At 39.3% G+C, this 19,403-nt stretch overlaps 2 protein-coding genes across 2 annotated transcripts in view; one reads left to right on the forward strand and one right to left on the reverse strand.

Moving 5' to 3' along the window:
• Positions 1–1,440, reverse strand: part of PDZRN4 (PDZ domain containing ring finger 4) — a 398,606-nt gene extending 397,166 nt beyond the window's left edge. The window contains exon 1 of the mRNA XM_061129809.1: positions 698–1,440. Within this exon, the coding sequence (XP_060985792.1) occupies positions 698–1,348 (651 nt within the window). The 5' untranslated portion in view covers positions 1,349–1,440. The remainder of the gene's footprint in view (positions 1–697) is intronic.
• A 488-nt stretch (positions 1,441–1,928) lies between these two features.
• The window catches only part of LOC133043309 (large ribosomal subunit protein P1-like), a 50,709-nt gene continuing 33,234 nt past the window's right edge, over positions 1,929–19,403 (forward strand). The window contains exons 1-2 of the mRNA XM_061124141.1: positions 1,929–2,046; positions 2,155–2,270. Of these exons, the coding sequence (XP_060980124.1) occupies positions 1,929–2,046; positions 2,155–2,270 (234 nt within the window). The remainder of the gene's footprint in view (positions 2,047–2,154; positions 2,271–19,403) is intronic.

The following is a 19,403-nucleotide window of genomic DNA, read 5'->3' on the forward strand; positions in this document are numbered from 1 at the left end:
GTCTCACACTCACACGCGCAACATTCCGCTAGTAATGAAATCCGGAAGCACATAAGGACTAGTTAGGGACGGTTAGGGTGATGAAAATAACCCGGTCTAAGAAATCTCATCTCTTCATTTCTTAACTCCAAGTGGTCCTGTTTTCCCGCATCCCTCAGAGTCCCTGTGCTGAGTAGAAGGTGGCTGATACCGGCGGTTTGGTAGAAACCAAGTCATTCAGACCTAAAGGTGTGAGGCTGACTGACGCCCTGGGATGCTCGCCAGCGCAGAGGGGAGGCAGAGTCAGAGAGGTCCTCGTTTCCTGGCTTTCCTCCTCAAACTGGCTTCAGGCAAAGGCCAAAGGTGCAAAAAAAAAAAAAAAAAAAAAAAAAGGAGAGGCTAGGGCAGGAGAGTGAAAGATGTGGAGCAAGGATCTGGTGGGAAAATGAGTTTTATTAATTCCTCCTTCTCCACCGAAAAGTTGGAATTGAAGCTGTTTACTTCTTCCAGTCCCAGTGTAAGGGAAAGGGAAGAGTCTTCGCTGACTACAATACTAAAACACAACATCTTTAAGAGTGTTGGATGATCAGAGCGGTGGATGCTTCCTACTGCATGCGGAAGGATGGCACCTTGCAAAGGAATCTTGAGTGCCAGAAAGCACCGTTCCCCTTTCCACCCCGATGGATCATTCCCCGGCGCCCCATCCCTCAGCGCTTACCAGGTCGTGGCCGCCACCCAGGTCCCTGACGAAGTTGCGGACGTGAGCCATGTACTGGGTCAACTTCTCCTGGTACCTGCGGGCGGTGAGCCGCACCTCGCCCCGCAGCTCCCAGAGCTGCGCTAGCAGAGCCTTCTCGCGCCGCCTCCAGACCCGAGGCCCGGGCGCCCTACTGCTCCGGCCGCTGACGCCCGGCGACCCCCCGCGTGCGCCCCCGCCCCCGCCGCGGCGGATCCCGGGCGCTGAGCGGCAGCTCCCCCGCACCGACCGGTCCCCACTGCCTGGACCGTCTGGCCGGGAAACGCTGCCCGGGTGGCGGCGGCGGGCAGGGCCGAAGTCGCAGCGTTCGACGTGCGCCGCCAGCTCGCTCAGCTGCACGGAGCGGCCGCAGCCGCGGGGGCGGTAGTCGCACTGGATCCGCAGCTTCTGGACGAGGCTGCGCAGAGGCAGCACCCGGTACAGTTCGCCCGGCGCCAGGGGCCGGCACTGCAGCGGGCACCGGCGCCGCCGCGCCGCCCAGGGCAGCAGACAGCGGGCGCAGAAGACGTGCCCGCACGGCGTGCACAGGGGCTCCTCCAGCACCTGGCCGCACACTCTGCACTGGAAATCTGGGTCCACCGATTCGGCGAAGCGCTCCAGGGCAAAGCCCATGGTGGGGATGGGGGAGAAGGGGGCACGAATGCGGGGTCCACCTTCTCCGAGCCCCCTGCTCCCCCGAGCTACCACTGGGACAGTGCTCTAGCTGCGACGGTTCGTCGGAGGGGAGAGGAAGGGGTGAGGGGGAGTGATCTCAGAGTTTGTTTGGCTTGAAGTTTTCTGGCTCCGACTAGGTCCCCTGATTCTGCCGTATTGACGCGAATAGACGCCACCTCCAGTGGATCCCCCTCTCCCCAGTTCCCCCAGCTCCTTCTCTTCCCTCTCCCCCCTCCGCCAATCTGCGTACTCCTTCGCTGTTCGCCGCTCTGCAGTTTATATTACTTCAGATTTTGTCAGAGGAGAGCTGAGGTCGGATTACAGCGATCCGTTGGAAAGCTGTGGACCCCTTTGCCCGAATAGTGAACTTCAAGCCGTCCTTGGATAGAGCTGGCACGGCCCAGTGCGAGCGTTGAGAAAGACGGCAACCCCACCAGAATGCAAGGTCCCTCCCGGAGAGCAGGTCCGTTGTCGGGTTTTCCGCTAAGTCTTCATCGCCAGGCATTCAGTCGTTCTTCAATAAATGTGTTTGAGGTCGATGAGCTTCTGTGCTTTCAAATCCACAACAAAATCATCCGCTAAGTGGCTGCGCCGGAAGGAAATCACTCTGAAGTATCTACAGAGCCAGGCTTCTGAAATCACGATCCAGAAATCAGGTGAGTATAAGAGAGGCGGGATATTGACTGACAACAAAGGCCGGGAAAGGGCCAGGTGTTCGCCTTAGGACATCTCCCGCTTAGCGAGAATTTGAATCGCCATTCAAGATCCTCTGCAGCCGGAGGACGCTAGGATTCTGTTACCAGAGAGTCTGACTCCAAGTTCAAGCACCACGCCATCCGTCTTCTACTTCCACAAGCATTTTACCACTGGGAACGGGAATGTGATCATTTGGGCACCTGAAAAGGAGAATTAAAGGAAAGGATTATGAAAGAAAGCAGTGAAATAACAGAAATAAAATTTTAATGACCAATTTCCCCTAATTACCTTGAAAATACAGTTTAGATCCAAACTGCCCCCTTCCTCCAATTTGACTCGCAAAGTGTGTTGCAAGCAGGCCTTAGAGGACACATGAAGTAAGGGAACCCTCCAGGCCCTCCTACCCCAGCTTCCGTGCCCATCTTCTGAACCTTAGGAATGCAAAGCAATCCAGTCGCCAGGATAACACCACTTCCTGCCATTTATCCTGAAGTTACTTCCACATAACTTAGGATGAGCTTCCTAAAGTAGTCACTGATTGACTCCTCACTGTTCCCAGAAAATTGTGTACTTGATATAGTGCCAAAATGTATCAGTTGAAACACCTGAAAGAGGCTCCAGACTTTGTCCTTTAAATCCTTGACACCAACTAAAGAATTAGCAAAGGCTAATTGTAGAGGCTAATAAGAATTTTCTGAGCCGTGTTTTCTGTTTGAAAGAGGAGACTTCATTAGATTAGTTCAGTAGCAAGTGAGGATCCTGGGGTGCGTTGCCAAATATCTGATATGTTTTTAAACTTGTTTCAGAACAAGATAATTTTATTTGTACAGATATGATAAGGTAACATTTGCCACAGTGCTCTACATTCTTCTCACCCTTGGCCAAGTAAGTAAACAATAAATCCCTGAATAAATAAGAAATCATTTAATATTAACAGCATGAACATATTCTTGGGAACTGGGTAAATCAGGAAAAGCAGAAAGTTATAAAATGTATTCAAATAATTCTGAGCAAGAGGCATCTATTCCATCTTTTTAAGCTATTGAAAAAGCTGTGACTTATAGATGTGACTTTATGGATAGGACTTGGCAATTATTGTTTTACAATAGAAACAATGGCAATAGGAACCTTTTAAAAAAGTGAATGTGAACAGATGGAATCTAAAAATATTCTAGAAAGATACTAGAAAATGAGACTTGCAGTTACTTGAAAAGAAAGAAATAAAACAATGGTTACATAATGCACTTGGTCCATCCATGCAATTCTTACAACAAAAGTTAGAAACATGAATAGGTTATGGTATGAGTTTTTCAGGTTATATAATGTTTTGATTGCTAAAGGGAAGATGGATGTCAAAGACCGTGTCCACAGAGAATAACAAGTCCAAAAATGAGAACATGTAAAGTGAAGCCAAGTAACAAAGTAGGCCAAAAATGAACTAGGGAAATCTTTTAATTTTGAGAACATTCAAGCTTGAGTGTTTCCAAAAGAATTAAGTACCAGGAGAAAAACATTACTAGTTAAACCCTAAAGTAATGGACACATTTAACATTAACCCCATGGATTCTTCCCATCTGAAAATGTTGCAACATAATAAAGGTATGACATCAGTTGAGCCAAATAGTCTGATTTCACTTCACAGCCTGCAAAAAATTATTCCATATATAAGAAAAATAGTCATATCTAGGAAAAGCTTGAGGGAGATAGAAACATGAAGCTGAATTAGATTGAGGTAATTAGCTGAGGTAAGCAAGGGAAGCATTTGGAATAAGTTTAAAATAGAGTATGCAAAATAAAATAAAATAGAGTATGCACTATATTTCAGCAAAACTGATTCAGTAATATCTAAAAGTCTCTTGGCAAATGAGACAAATCAGTGCCTTGCATCATTAGTTTGTGCATATCCTTATGTTTTCACTATCATAATTTTCTTTTAAGAGTGGCTGGTTAGTGAAGTTTGCAGGATGAATAGCGATACTGTAGGAAGAGGTGAAAGGCAAGCCCTTGTCTTCTTTCTTGTCTAGCTATCCTGTTGGTTGTAGCCAAGTCTTAAGCTTTCTTTCAGACTGAACTTGAGAATATGAATGGGCAACTGAGAGACAAGGGAAAGACAAGACATAGATCTAGTTTGTCACTAAGCTAAGGGCTCTGTCTTGATTCAAAATATCTTCAAATAGTTGGTATTTGGTTGGGTATTTTCAGCTTAGGAACTAGTTTTTCCTTCAATTCACTGTCAGGAATCATATTCGTGTAAGCAGATTAAAAAATCAACTTGCTATATTCTTTGGGTCAATTTCTAGAGCAGTAATGAAAAATAAAGTATGCCCATAGGTGTTTTTAGTGAAAAGAGGCAGGGTTCCAACCCAGTTGTGAGTCATCCTTACTTTCAGGGATGAATAGGGAGTCAGAGAGTTACTTATTGTTAAGTCAAATGTTAAAAGACCTAATACTGAAATACTATATTCCAAGACTCACAAATGATGAATGGAGATGTGAAAAATAAGGAAGAGATATTTTCCACTCCATGCAAAGATAATATTTATGCAACTCATTTGTGATTTTTGTCATGTTGTCTTATGAATTTGATTAAGAATTGTGAAATCAGGAAACTTGAAGAATTTTTTTCAAAGAAAAAATTAAATAAGTCATGTATTTCATATGTTTATATAGCGTAATTTGTACTTTTAACACAAGAGTAATTTTTTACATCTTCTATTATAAAAACTGGAAATCTCATCATTTATATTTTCTTTTCTCTGACTCTCTAGTCATTTATCTTTAATTAATTTCATGGTCTATAATCAAATACATTTTCCCAAATTTATGGATAAAGGAGCCTGGCAGACTACAGCCTATGGGGCGCAAGAGTCGGACATGACTTAGTGACTAAACAACAAAATAAAACTGTATAATGTTATTCTGATAGATACGACAAAAATACCCAGCTGCTTTATATTTATCAGTATTAATGAAACAAACATTCATTTTTGTTCTTGATAGTTTTGCAGCATGACCTAGGATCAGGATTGTATCTAGTAGCATAAATAAATATGTTCATAAAGCACAAGATAATAAAAAGGTCAATGTAGGGATAGAGCAAATTAGCCAAGATGGCAGTGGTCAGGCTTTCATTCTTGCATCATGTTCCCTAGATGCATGGTTATGTAACAGCTGTGATCGCTTATAGCACTGAACATGCACATCACAATGTACCTGCTTGGCCATGGGCCACTTTCGTTCTGTAAGCATATATAAGCTCCACCTGAAAAAGCCCTTGTGGCTACATTATTGCTGTGTCCTCTGGCTCAACCACAAGAGGAGAGAATACAGTGTCTGCTGCCATGGCTGGCACACCCACCATTATAGAATAAACATGTCTGCAGTTCCTATGACTCCTTGAGGTTTCTTCCAGCTTCCCCTCTCCGTCTTGCCTGCCCTGGGTTCAGCAAACAGTGTGCACAGTGAGGAACAGCAAGACTGTCAACTTGAGACTAGTTAAAAATTCCAAACTTGATAAAAGCGAGAGATACTTTAAAGTTGAAGTTTTGAAAGTCCGTTTAAAACAAGGTAGGTATTTTTAGAAGATATGCTGATTACATACTATGCCAGATGAGAGATACTCTGTGATATATTTTACTTATCGGTAAATAGAGAATTGGTTATGCTCAGAGAACAGGGAACTCTGCAAGTCTTTACAATCCCTGTCTTTAGGATTTATTTGCTATTATCTTGCTTTTGGGTTACCTTTGGCAAAACAAAGAGCTAGAAGCAACATCATGACAGTACAAGATGCCATTTTTAAGAGGAATAATGTGATATGAACAAAGTTATTATGCATTCCAAATACAGTAAAAGATTTACTGTAATTGTGCAGTCTCTGTGGGAATAACTTGTCAGACAAAGTGAAATGGAGATTTGAAGAAAAGCAACCAATCTAGACAGCACATTAAAAAGCAGAGACATTACTTTGCCAACAAATGTCTGTCTGGTCAAAGCTTTGATTTTTCCAGTAGTCATGTATGGATGTAAGAGTTGGATTATAAAGTAGGCTGAGTGCCCAAGAATTGATGATTTTGAACTGTGGTATTGAAAGACTCTTGAGAGTCCCTTAGAATGCAAGGAGATCCAACTAGTCCATCCTAAAGGAAATCAGTCCTGAATATTCTTTGGAAGGACTGATGCTGAAGTTGAAACTCCAATACTTTGGCTACCTGATGCAAAAAACTGACTCATTTGAAAAGACCCTGATGCTGGGAATGATCGAAGGTGGGAGGAGAAGAGGATGACAGAGGATGAAATGGTTGAATGGCCTCACCAACTCGATGGACATGAGTTTGAGTAAGCTCTGGGAGTTGGTGATAGATAGTTGGGAAGCCTGGCATGCTGCAGTCCATGGGGTCGCAAAGAATCAGACACTGACTCTGCAACTGAACTGAATCAATTAAAAAATTTTGGCAACTTTCAATTCCCTTATGGTCTGACCTTCTAAAGTCACTGAGACATTACTTAAGTAATGTAACCTGTAACAGTAAAGTAACCTGTTTAAGAGAAGTCAATTGTGACAGATCTCTCTTAAATAGGATATTGTTACCTTTTCATACTGTTCACAGGGTTCTCAAGGCAAGAATACTGAAGTGGTTTGCCATTCCTTTCTCCACTGGACCACGTTTTGTCAGCCATGAAATTAAAAGACATTTGCTCCTCGAAAGAAAAAGCAGAGACATTAGTTTGCCAGCAAAGGTCCATCTAGTCAAAGCTACGGTTTTTCTAGTAGTCATGTATGGATGTGAGAGTTGGACCATAAAGAAAGCTGAGTGCCAAAGAATTGATGCTTTTGAACTGTAGTGTTGGAGAAGACTCTTGAGAGTCTCTTGGACTGCAAGGAGATCAAATCAGTCCATCCTAAAGGAAATCCATCCTGAATATTCTTTGGAAGGACTGATACTGAAGTTGAAGCTCCAATATTTTGGCCACCTGATGAGAAGAACTGACTCATTGGAAAAGACCCTGATGTTGGGAAAGATTGAAGACAGGAAGAGAAGGGGATGATAGAGGATGAGATAGCTGGATGGCATCACCAACTTGATGGATATGAATTAGAGCAAGCTCCAGGAGTTTGCTCAAGGGCAAGGAGGCCTGACATGCTGCAGTGCATGGGGTCAAAAAGAGTCAGACATGACTGAAAGACTGAACTGAACTGAATGTTACCCTAAGTGAGAGATGGTTTGTATAGGAAGATATATTAAATCCTTTATTTGATTTACCTTGATTTTCTTTGCTGTATCTCTGTGGGTCATAGTCATTGATAAAGAGGGAAGTTATTAAAAACAATTATAAGAGCTAATATGCAATAACTCTACTATGTGAAGGCAATCTTTACAGGCACACTCTCATTCAATTCTCTCAATGACCATTTTGGTTAGATACTATTATTACTCCTACAATTTACCCAAGTTTACACAAATAGAAAGTGGTAGAACCATGGATTAAACCAAGATGTGCCTCATTAAAGAACTTTCACTTTTAAACACTACACTGTAACATTGTTTTGGTTTTTTTTTTCACCTTGACTGCTGAGTTATTTTAGAATAAAATGTGTATATCAAATCTCATTGCAAATTGAAGTGATAAATGTGTATATATGAATCCCGTTTTCCATAAGGCTACCACCTTTTTGCTGTCCTTTAAGGAGAGAACATCTAGCTTCATACTTATGAGAAGTTTTGGAGTAATTAGTGAATGAGAATATGTATGTTATTAATTGTTATGTGGAATACTAACATGGTTATATTTTAGATCACGTTGTCCCATATAGGTTCAGTTCAGTTCAGTCGCTCAGTCGTGTCCGACTCTTTGCGACCCCATGAATTGCAGCACGCCAGGCCTCACTGTCCATCACCAACTCCCGGAGTTTACTCAAACCCATGTCCATCAAGTCAGTGATGCCCCATATAACTGGTCTCAAATAGTCTCAAAGGCAAAGGAGAAAAGGAAAGATAAACTTAACTGAATGCAGAATTCAAAAGAATAGCAAGGAGAGATAAGAAAGACTTCCAAAAGAACAACTCAAAGAAATAAAGGAAAATAACAGAATGGGAAAGACTGAAGATCTCTTCAAGAAAATTAGAGATACCACGGGAATATTTCATGCAAAAATGGGCTCAATAAAGGACAGAAATGGTAGGAACCTAACAGGAACTGAAAATATTACGAGATGGCAAGAATACACAGAAGAACTATACAAAAAAGGTCTTAATGACTCAGGTAACCACCATGGTCTGATCACTCACCTAGAGCCAGGCATCCTGGAGTGTAAAGTCAATGGTCCTTAGGAAGCATCACTATGAACAAAGCTAGTGGAGGTGATGGAATTCCAGTTGAGCTATTTAAAATCCTAATAGATGATGCTGTGAAAGTGCTGCACTCAGTATGCAAATTTGGAAAACTCAGCAGTGGCTACAGGACTGGAAAAGATCAGTTTTCATTCCAATCCCAAAGAAAGCAATGCCAAAATATGTTCAGACTACCACACAATTGCACTCATTTCACACACTAGCAACGTAATGCTCAAAATTCTGCAAGCTAGACTTGAATAGTACATGAACTGAGAACAGACAGATATACAAGTTGGATTTAGAAAAGGCAGAGGAACCAGAGACCAAATTGCCAACATCCATTGGATCATAGAAAAATCAAGAGAATTCCAGAAAAAAACATCAACTTATGCTTCATTGACTATCCTAAAGCCTATATGTGATCACAACAATCTGTGGAAAATTCTTCAAGAGATGGGAATACCAGACCACCTGACCTGCCTCCTGAGAAACCTGTATGCAGGTCAAGAAGCAACAGTTAGAAAAGGACTTGGAACTACAGACTGATTCCAAATTGGGAAAGGAGTACATCAAGGCTGTATATTGTCACCCTGCTTATTTAACTTATATGCAGAGTACATCATGAGAAACGCTGGAGTTGGATGAGGCACAAGTGGGAAACAAGATTTCCAGGAGAAATGTCAATAACCTCAGACATGCAGATGACAAAATCCTTATGGCAGAAAGCAAAGAGGAACTAAAGAGCCTCTTGATGAAAGTGAATGAGGAGAGTGAAAAAGCTGGTTTAAAACTCAGCATTCAAAAAATGAAGATCATGACATCCAGTTCCATCACTTCATGGCAAATAGACGGGGAAGCAATGGAAACAGTGACAGACTTTATTTTATTGGGCCCCAAAATCATTGCAGATGGTGACTGAAGCCATGAAATTAAAAAATGCCTGCTCCTTGGAAGAAAAGCTATGACTAAGCTAGACAGCATATTAAAAAGCAGAGACATTACTTTGCCAACAGAAGTCTGTATAGTCAAAGTGAAAGTGAAAGTCGAACAGTCAGGTCTGACTCTTTCCAACCCCATGGACTATACAGTCCATGGATTTCTCCAAGCCAGAATACTGGAGTGGATAGCCTTTCCCTTCTCCAGGGGATCTTTCCAACCCAGAGATCAAACCCAAATCTCTCACAAAGCAGGCAGATTTTTTACCTGCTGAGTCAAGAGGGAAGCCCAAGATTCCAGACCCAGGAATCAAACTGGGGTCTCCTGCATTGCAGGCAGATTCTATACCAACTGAGCTATGAGGGAAGCCCCTGTATAGTCAAAGCTATGGTTTTACTAGTAGTCCTAATAGATGTGAGATTTGAACTATAAAGGAGGCTGAGCGCCAAAGAATTGATGCTTTTGAACTGTGATGTTGGAGAAGATTCTTGAGAGTCCCTTGAACTGCAAGGAGATCAAGCCAGTCACATCTAAAGGAAATCAATCCTGAATATTCATTGGAAGGACTGATGGTGAAGCTGAAGCTCCAATACTTTGGCCACCTGATGTGAAGAACTGACTCATTAGAAAAGACCCTAATGCTGGAAAAGACCAAAGGTAAGAGGAGAAAGGGATGACAAAGGATGAGATGGTTGGATGACATCACCAATTCAATGAAGATGAGTTTGAGCAAGCTCTGTGAGATGGCGAAGGACAGAGAAGCCTGGCGTGCTGCAGTCCTTGAGGTCCCAAATAGTCGGAGACGACTGAACAACTGAACGACAATACTAATGTTGTTATATTTTACATCACTTTGTCCCATATGACTGGTCTCAAATACCTGGGAGTTTTCTATATAATCCAATTGTCTCAGTTCTTTAAACCCTGGCTTAATTAATCAGTCATTGTATATATTGATTGAACTGTTATTACTGTTTAGTTTTTCACTGAAAATTTTCTGTAAAACTTAATATCTTCTAATTGTTTCTCCACAAAGTCATAATCTTTGAGATATGGTAAGTTCAATTATATAAATTTGTTGCTTAGTGAATGTCAGCAAATTATTTTGTTGAATTTCATCTTTGGTTTTTGCCACTTGTTATAATAAATTCCATGGACAGGGAAAGTGGTGGGCTGCAGCCCATGGGATCACAAAGAGTTGGAGGCGACTGAGCATGCACACCCTCTTGTTATAATGATACAGGAGCTAGAGCTTAAAACTAATTAATATAATTTGAAGACAGCACTAAGGAAATGTTAGATGTCACTAATTATATTTACCCTCAGTTACAATTGTTCCCCTTTATCAGAGATTTTGCTTTGTATGGTTTCAGTTTCCCATAATCAACTTCATTCTGAAAATATTCAATGGAAAACTCCAGAAATAAACAGTAATTCATGGATTATAAATTGCACAACATTCTGAGTAGTGCCATTATACTCAATCCTACCGAGGATCCACAGCCATCAACATGACCATAGCTTGATAATTTAGAATTACTGGAAACAGATCATCCTCCATCTGAGGTACCATCAGAAGGTCAATAGCAGCCTAATGCTGTCACAGTTCTTTTGTCATTCACCTCACTGCATCACATCATGTAGTCATTAAGTATATTACATCATCACAAAAGGAAAGATGAGCGCAAGATATTTTGAGAGACAACATTCACATAACTTTCATTTTATTTTATTTATTTTTTATTTTATTATTTATTTATTTAGTTTATTTATTTTAGTATATTGTCATAGTTGTTCTATTTTAAGTTACTGTTGCTAATCTCTTACTGTATAGAAAATCAAGATTGTCGGGAGAAATATCAATAACTTCAGATATGCAGATGACACCACCTTTATGGCAGAAAGTGAAGAAGAGCTAAAGAGCCTCTTGATGAAAGTGAAAGAGGAGAGTGAAAAAGCTGGCTGAAACCTCAACATTCAGAAAACTAAGATCATGGCATCTGGTCCCATCATTTCATGACAAATAGATGGGGAAACAGTGGAAACAGTGGCTGACTTTATTTTTTTGGGCTCCAAAATCACTGCAGATGGTGAGTGCAGCCATGAAATTAAAAGACGCTTGCTCCTTGGAAGGAAAGTTATGACCAACCTAGACAAGCATATTAAAAAGCAGAGACGTTACTTTGCCAACAAAGGTCCATCTAGTCAAGGCTATTGTTTTTCCAGTAGTCGTGTTTGGATGTGAGAGTTGGACTGTAAGAAGGCTGAACGCCGAAGAATTGATACTTTTGAACTGTGGTGCTGGAGAAGACTCTTGAGAGTCCCTTAGACTGCAAGGAGATCCAACCAGTCCATCCTAAAAGAGATCAGTCCTGAGTGTTCATTGGAAGGACTGATGTTGAAGCTGCAACTCCAATACTATGGCCACCTGATGCGAAGAACTGACATTTGAAAAGACCCTGATGTTGGAAAAGATTAAAGGCAGGAGAAGAAGGGGACGACAGAGGATGAGATGGTTGGATGGCATCACTGACTCAGTGGACATGAGTTTGAGTAAACTTCAGGAGTTGGTTATGGACAGGGAGGCCTGAGTGCTGCAGTCCGTGGGGTTGCAAAGTGCTGGACAGGACTGAGTGTCTGAACTGAACTGAACTGATGTATAGAAAAAAGCATAGAATATATAGGATTCAGAATTAACTGCATGTTTAGGCATCCACTGGGGGTTTTGAAACATCATCCCTGGATAAGAGGGAATACTGTAACTCTCCTTTGGGTTTCTGAAACCATTTGTTTGCCCATTTTGCACAACTAAAAAGTAGTCTTAAATAGTTAATATTATTTATTAATAATTTATTACATGATAACATACATTTTCAAAGTAAGAAGAATTGGAAATTCCACATAAAGACTGTTGAATAGAATAGGGTCAAAGTAGCAAAGAGATGCCGTTATTTGTTCTACCACACTGGGGATTTAAGCTTAAATTATTTAACCTCAGTAGAATTTCATGTGTAAAATGAAATAATTGACATCTTCATTCTCCAGACCCCCAGAAATCTATAGTGTGTTTTGAATGTTTTAATGACCATTTGTAGTACAAAATGATCATATACTACAGTACTATATGTAAAACAAGTTTAAATTCTAGGCTCCTAAATTTAGTGTATCCTATTCTTTATTGGGTTCCCTCATAACTCAGCTGGTAAAGAATGCACCTGCAACACAGGAGACCTGGGTTCGATCCCTTGTTGGGAAGATCCCCTGGAGAAGGAAAGGCTACCCACTCCATTATTCTGGCCTGGAGAATGCCATGGGCTATATTGTCCATGGGGTTGCAAAGAATGGGGCAGGACTGAGCAACTTTCACTTTCACTTTCTGGGCTTCCCTGAGAGCTTAGTTGATAAAATCTGCCTGCAATGCAGGAGACCCTGGTTCGGTTCTGGGTGGGGAAGATCCACTGGAGAAGGAATAGGCTACCCACTCCAGTATTCTTGGGCTTCTCTGTGGTTCAACTGGTAAAGAATCCACCTGCAATGAGGAAGAACTGGGTTTTGATCCCTGGGTTGGGAAGATCCCCTGAAGAAGGGAAAGGCTACCCACTACAGTGTTCTGGCCTGGAAAATCCCATAGACTATATAGTCCATGTTTTCACAAAGAGCTGGACATACTGATCAACTTTCACACTGTCACTTTCGTTCTCTATTAATGTAAAGAAAATTCCGGCATTGTTGTTAACTGGCTGTGTAGTCTTGCCCAATTTAGTTAACCTTTTCCTGTCTTAGTTTTTTGTGATCCGCAAAATGAGGATAATAATTACAGCTGCCTCATTTAGTTGTTGTGAGACAAAGTGGGTTAACAAATGAAACTGAGAACCTTAAAAATTAGTTTGTATTATATAAGTACATATTCCCTCATTTTGCCCTCCAAAAATATTTCATCAAATTACATGTAATGAGCAGTGTATACAATCTTATAACACTGAGTTTTGAGAATTCTCTCCCTCCAAAAAATGTCTCATCATGTCATTTTAACTTGCACTACTTTTTTTAACCTGTGGAATTGAATATTTTTAAAGTTTATCAACCATAGTTATTTATTTTTTTCTTAATGTTTTATTTTATATTGGAATACAGCCAATTAGCAATGTTGTGATAATTTCAGGTGGACAGTAAGGGAACTCAGCCATATATATATATATACATGTATCCATTCTCCCTCAAACTTCCCTCCCATCCAGACTGACATAACAGTGACATTAGCAGAGTTCCCAACAGTAGGACCTTGTTGGTTATCCAATTTAAAACTAGTCATGTGTACATGTTGATCCCAAACTTCCTAACTATGCCTTCCCCTGATTTTTCTGCTCTGGCAACCATAAGTTTGTTCTCTGGGTCTCTTTCTGTTTTGAATGAGTTTATTTGTATCATTTCCTCTTAGATTCTGCATAGAAGAGAAGTCATACGATATTTCTCCTCACTCAGTATGACATTCTCTAGGTCCATTCATCTTGCTGCAAATGGCGTGATTTCATTCTTTTTAATGGCTGGGTAACATTCCATTGTCAGTATGTACAAAATTTTCTTTATCCATTCCTCTGTCGATGGGCACTTAGGCTGCTCCCATGTCTTGGCTATTGTAAATAGTGCTGCAATGAACACTGAAATGCATGTATCATTTCAGATCATGTTTTTTCCAGATATATGCCCAGGGGTAGGATTGCAGGGTCATTTGGTAACTCTATTTTTAGCTTTTTTAAAGGAATGTTCAATGTTCATTTTTAATAGAGATGCAATAGATTTCTGTGTATTAATTTTGTAGCCAGCAACTTTAGCAGATTCATTGATGAGCCCTGGCAGTTTTCTGGTAGTGTCTTTAGGATCTTCTATGTATAACATCATGTTCTCTGCAAACAATGACAGTTTTACTTCTTTTTTTCCAATTTGGATTCACTTTATTTCCTTTTCTTCTCTGATTGCTGTAGCTAGGACTTGCATAACTACATTGAATAAAAGTGGCAAAAGTGGGCAACTTTGTTTTGTTCCTGATTTAGATGAAACACTTTCAGCTTTTGACCGTTCAGTATGATGTTACCTATAGGTTTGTCATGTATGGACTTGAAATATGTTGAAATACGCTCCCTCTATGTGCACTTTCAGGAGATTTTTCATCATAAATTAATATTGAATTTTGTCAAAATATTTTACTGTGTTTACTGGAATGGTCATATGATCTTTATTCTTCAGTTTGTTTATGTGATATAACACAGTGATTGATTTGTGGACATTGAAAACTCCTTGCATCCCTTGAATGAATCCCACTTGATCATGGTCTAAGATCCTTTTAATGTATTGCTTGATTTGGATTGCTAATATTTTTTGAAGATTTTTGCATCTATGTTCATCAGTGATATTGGCCTGTAATTTTCTTTCTTTGTGTGTGTGATATCTTTGTCTACTTTTGGTATTAAGGTGATGGTAGCCTCATAGAATGAATTTGGGAGTGTTCTTCCCTCTACAGTTTTTCGGACGAGTTTGAGAAGGATAGATATTAGCTCTTCTCTAAATGTTTGATATAATTTGATAGAATTTGTGAAGCCATCCAGTCCTGGGCTTTTGTTTGTTGGAAGACTTTTGATCACAGTTTTTATTTCAGTGTTTGTGATTAATCTGTTCATAATTTCTTCTTCTTCCTGGTTCAGTCTTTGAAGGTTGTACTTTTTTAAGAATTTGTCCATGTTTTCCAGGTTTTCCATGTTATTGGCATGCAGTTGCATATAGTAGTCTCTTATGATCCTTTCTAGTTCTGTGATGTCAGTTGTAGCTTCTTTTTCATTTCTAATTTTAATGACTTGAGTCCTCCCCCCCCTTTTTTCTGGATGAGTTTGGTTAAAGTTCTATCAGTTTTGTTTATCTTTTCAAAGAGCCAGTTTTTAGTTTAACTGATCATTGCTATTATTTTATTTGCCTCTATTTCATTTATTTCTGCTCTGATCTTTATGATATCTTTCCATCTACTAATTTTAGATTTTGTTTGTTCTTCTTTCTCTAGTTGTTTTAGGTGTGAGATTAAGTTGTTTATTTGAGAATTTTCTTGAGGTAAATTTGAATTGTTATAAACTTTCCTTTTGGGACCTAATTAAACTTAAAAGCTTTTGCACAACAAAGTAAACTATAAGCAAGGTGAAAAGACAGCCCTCAGATTGGGAGAAAATAATAGCAAATGAAGCAACAAACAAAGAATTAATCTCAAAAATATACAAGCAACTCCTGCAGCTCAATTCCAGAAAAATAAATGACCCAATCAAAAAATGGGCCAAAGAACTAAACAGACATTTCTCCAAAGACATACAGATGGCTAACAAACACATCAAAAGATGCTCAACAGCACTCATTATCAGAGAACTGCAAATCAAAACCACAATAAGGTACCATTTCATGCCAATCAGAATGGTTGCTATCCAAAAGTCTACAAACAGTAAATGCCAGAGAGGGTATGGAGAAAAGGGAACCCTCTTACACTGTTGGTGGGAATGCAAACTAGTACAGCCACTATGGAGAACAGTGTGGAGACTCCTTAAAAAACTGGAAATAGAACTGCAATATGACCCAGCAATACCACTTCTGGGCATACACGCTGAGGAAACCAGATCTGAAAGAGACACGTGCACCCCAATGTTCATCGCAGCACTGTTTATAATAGCCAGGACATGGAAGCAACCTAGATGCCCATCAGCAGACAAATGGATAAGGAAGCTGTGGTACATATACACCATGGAATATTACTCAGCCATTAAAAAGAATTCATTTGAATCAGTTCTACTGAGGTGGATGAAACTGGAGCCCATTATACAGAGTGAGGTAAGTTGGAAAGAAAAACACCAATACAGTATACTAACGCATATATATGGAATTTAGAAAGATGGTAATGATAACACTATATGCAAGGCAGAAAAAGAGACACAGATGTACAGAACAGACTTTTGGACTCTGTGGGAGAAGGTGAGGGTAGGATGATCTGAGAGAATAGCATTGAAACATGTATATTATCAATTGTCAAACAAATCGCCAGTCCAGGTTGGATGCATGAGACAAGTGCTCAGGGCTGGTGCACTGGGATGACCCAGAGGGATGGGATGGGGAGGGAGGTGGGAGGGGGGTTCAGGATGGGGAACACATGTAAATCCATGGCTGATTCATGTCAATGTATGGTAAAAAACTCTACAATATTATAAAGTAATTAGCCTCCAACTAATATAAATACATGGAAAAAATAAACAAATAAATAAATAAAATAAATAAACTTACCTCTTAGAAGTGCTTTTGCTGCATCACATAGGTTTTGGACCACTGTGCTTTCCTTTTGCTTTGTTTCTAGGTATTTTTTTGATTTCCTCTTTGATTTATTCAGTGATCCATCTGTTGCTTAGTAATTTATTGTCTGGCCATCTTTGGGTTTATTATAGTATGTAGTTGATTTCTAATATTGTAGTGTTGTAATCAGAAAACATGCCTGATATGATTCCAGCTTTCTTAAATTTACCAAGGCTCACCTGGTGGCCCAGCACATGGTCAGTCCTGGAAAATGTTCCTTGTGCGCTTGTGTATTCTGCTGCTTTCGGATGGAATGCTCTGTAAATATCAGTTAAGTCCATTTTGTGTAATGTGTCATTTAAGGCACCTGTCTCCTTGTTAATTTTCTCTCTGAATGATTTATCCATTGACGAAAGTGGATGTTGAAGTTTCTCACTATTACTATGTTACTGCTGATTTCTCCTTTTATAGTTATTAGCATTTGCCTTACATATTGAGGTATTCCTATGTTGGGTGCATATATATTCACAATCATTATGTCTTCTTGGATCAATCCCTTGATCATTACATAGTGTCTTTCTTTGTCTCTTTGTTTTAAATTTTCTTTTGTTTGATATGTGTGTTGCTTCCCCAGCTTTCTTTTGATTTCTATTTACAAAGAATAGCTTCTCTCATCCCCTTACTTTAAGTTTGTATGTTTTCCTAGATATGAGGTGGATCTCTGGTAGACAGCATTTATACCGGTCTTGTTTTGTATATCGAGCCAGTCTATGTCTTTGGTGTATGTAATCCATTTACATTTAAGGTAATTATCAATGTGTATGTTCCTATTACCATGTTTCTTTTTTTAAGTCTCTAATAGTTTGTTTTTTTAATATTTACTTAATTTTAAGTGATTGATGATTGATTTGCAATATTGTTTTGATTTCTATCATATATCAGCATGAATTAACTGTTGGTGTACATATATCCCCGCCCTCTTAAATCTCCCTACCACCTCCTGCATTGTTTTTGTTTGTTTGTCTAGGTTTTTTTCCTTCTCCTGTGTTTCCTGTCTAGAGAAGTTCCTTCAGCATTTGTTGTAAAGCTTGTTTGGTGGTTAGTGCTAAATTCTTTTACATTTGCTTGTCTGTAAAGCTTTTGACTTCTTGATCAAATCTAAATGATAGCCTCAGTGGATAGAGTGTTCTTGGTTGTAGTTCCTTAGCTTTCATCACTTTAAATATATCATACCACTGCTTTCTGGATTTCTGTTGAGTAATCAGTTGAAAATCTTATAAGAATTCCCTTGAAAACCTTATAGGCAAAATTTCCCTTTTTTAAAAAATATTTTATTTTTGTCATTAATTTTTGCCAGTTTTATTGCATTTATTGCATGTGTCTTGGTGTTTTCCTCCTTGGGTTTATCCTGCCTGGGATTCTCTGTGCTTTGTGTACTTGGGTACCTGTTTCCTTTATGCAGAAAGAAAGATTTCAGCTATTATCTCTTTATTTTCTAAGGTCCTTTCACACTTCTCCTTCTGGGACCCATATAATGTAAATGTTGGTGCATTTAATGTTTTCTGACAGGTCTCTTAGCCTGTCTTCATTTCTTTTCATTCTTTTCTCTACATTCTGTTCCACAATAGTGATTTCCACCATTTTGTCTTCCAGGTCACTTATCCATTCTTCTGCCTCAGTTATTCTGTTGTTGATTCTTTCTAGTGTATTATTCATTTCAGTTATTGTATTGTTTATCTCTGTTTGTTCTTTAGTTCTTCTAGGTCTTTGTTAAACATTTCTTGCATCTTCTCCATTCTTTTTCTGAGACGCTGGATCAACTTCACTGTCGTTACTCTGAATTCTTTTTTCTGGAAGGTTGCCTATCTCCATTTATTTAGTCATTTTTCTGGAGTTTTATCTTGTTCCTTCATCTGGTACGTAATTCTCTGCATTTTCATTTTGTTTACTTTCTGTGATTGTGGTTTTCATTCTGAAGGCTGCAGGACTGCAGTTTCTTCTCAATTTTGCTGTCTTACTATAGTTATGTCTTTATGAAAGTTACTCTTCACATTTATCTATCATAATATTTGATATGACTTCTTTATATATTAAGGCTACTATTTTTATCAGTGTATGTGACATTGTTAAATTTTGTTTATGATTATCTATCTTTGAAAGTTAGGGAAAGAAGAGCATCTTCTGTTTGGTAAGAGTCTTAAAATATAGGCTATCAAGTGTCACTAAATTTTTTTGAGAAGCAAAGAAATTATAGTCTTTGTTATGTATGTGTCTCAACATATCCATTGAACTGATAAGTCCACCTTATTATATAACTAGAGAGAGGACTGTGTCATTCAATGCAGTTTTGTATATGAGTTGGGGAAACCGCATCCTTCCTGGATTCTTCCAAAGAGATTATTGAAACCTCGGCAAAAACCGTTCATTTATGTTGCAAATCCAATTTTGTGATATTTACCTTTATATGATTTATGCTGTGCTAAAACTATACTTTTTATGAAAAATCATTTTTATGCAGCTTTGTATCAAAAAGTTTTCAGTAAATGTTTAATGTTAAATAAATATGATAGCTTAAATTTTGTGAAATTTTTGTTGATAGTTAAGGTTATAATTACAGTATTCCTTTGCACAATTATCCTAAAACTGCATACCAAATTTTTGATTGTAATAGGGAGGCTAAGTAACTCTGTTCATGTGCTTCTTGCTTGCCTTAGCACCATGCTGCTGACTCCCAT

Source organism: Dama dama, chromosome 3, assembly GCF_033118175.1.
Source record: "Dama dama isolate Ldn47 chromosome 3, ASM3311817v1, whole genome shotgun sequence".
In the NCBI taxonomy this organism is placed as follows: Eukaryota; Metazoa; Chordata; class Mammalia; order Artiodactyla; family Cervidae; genus Dama; species Dama dama.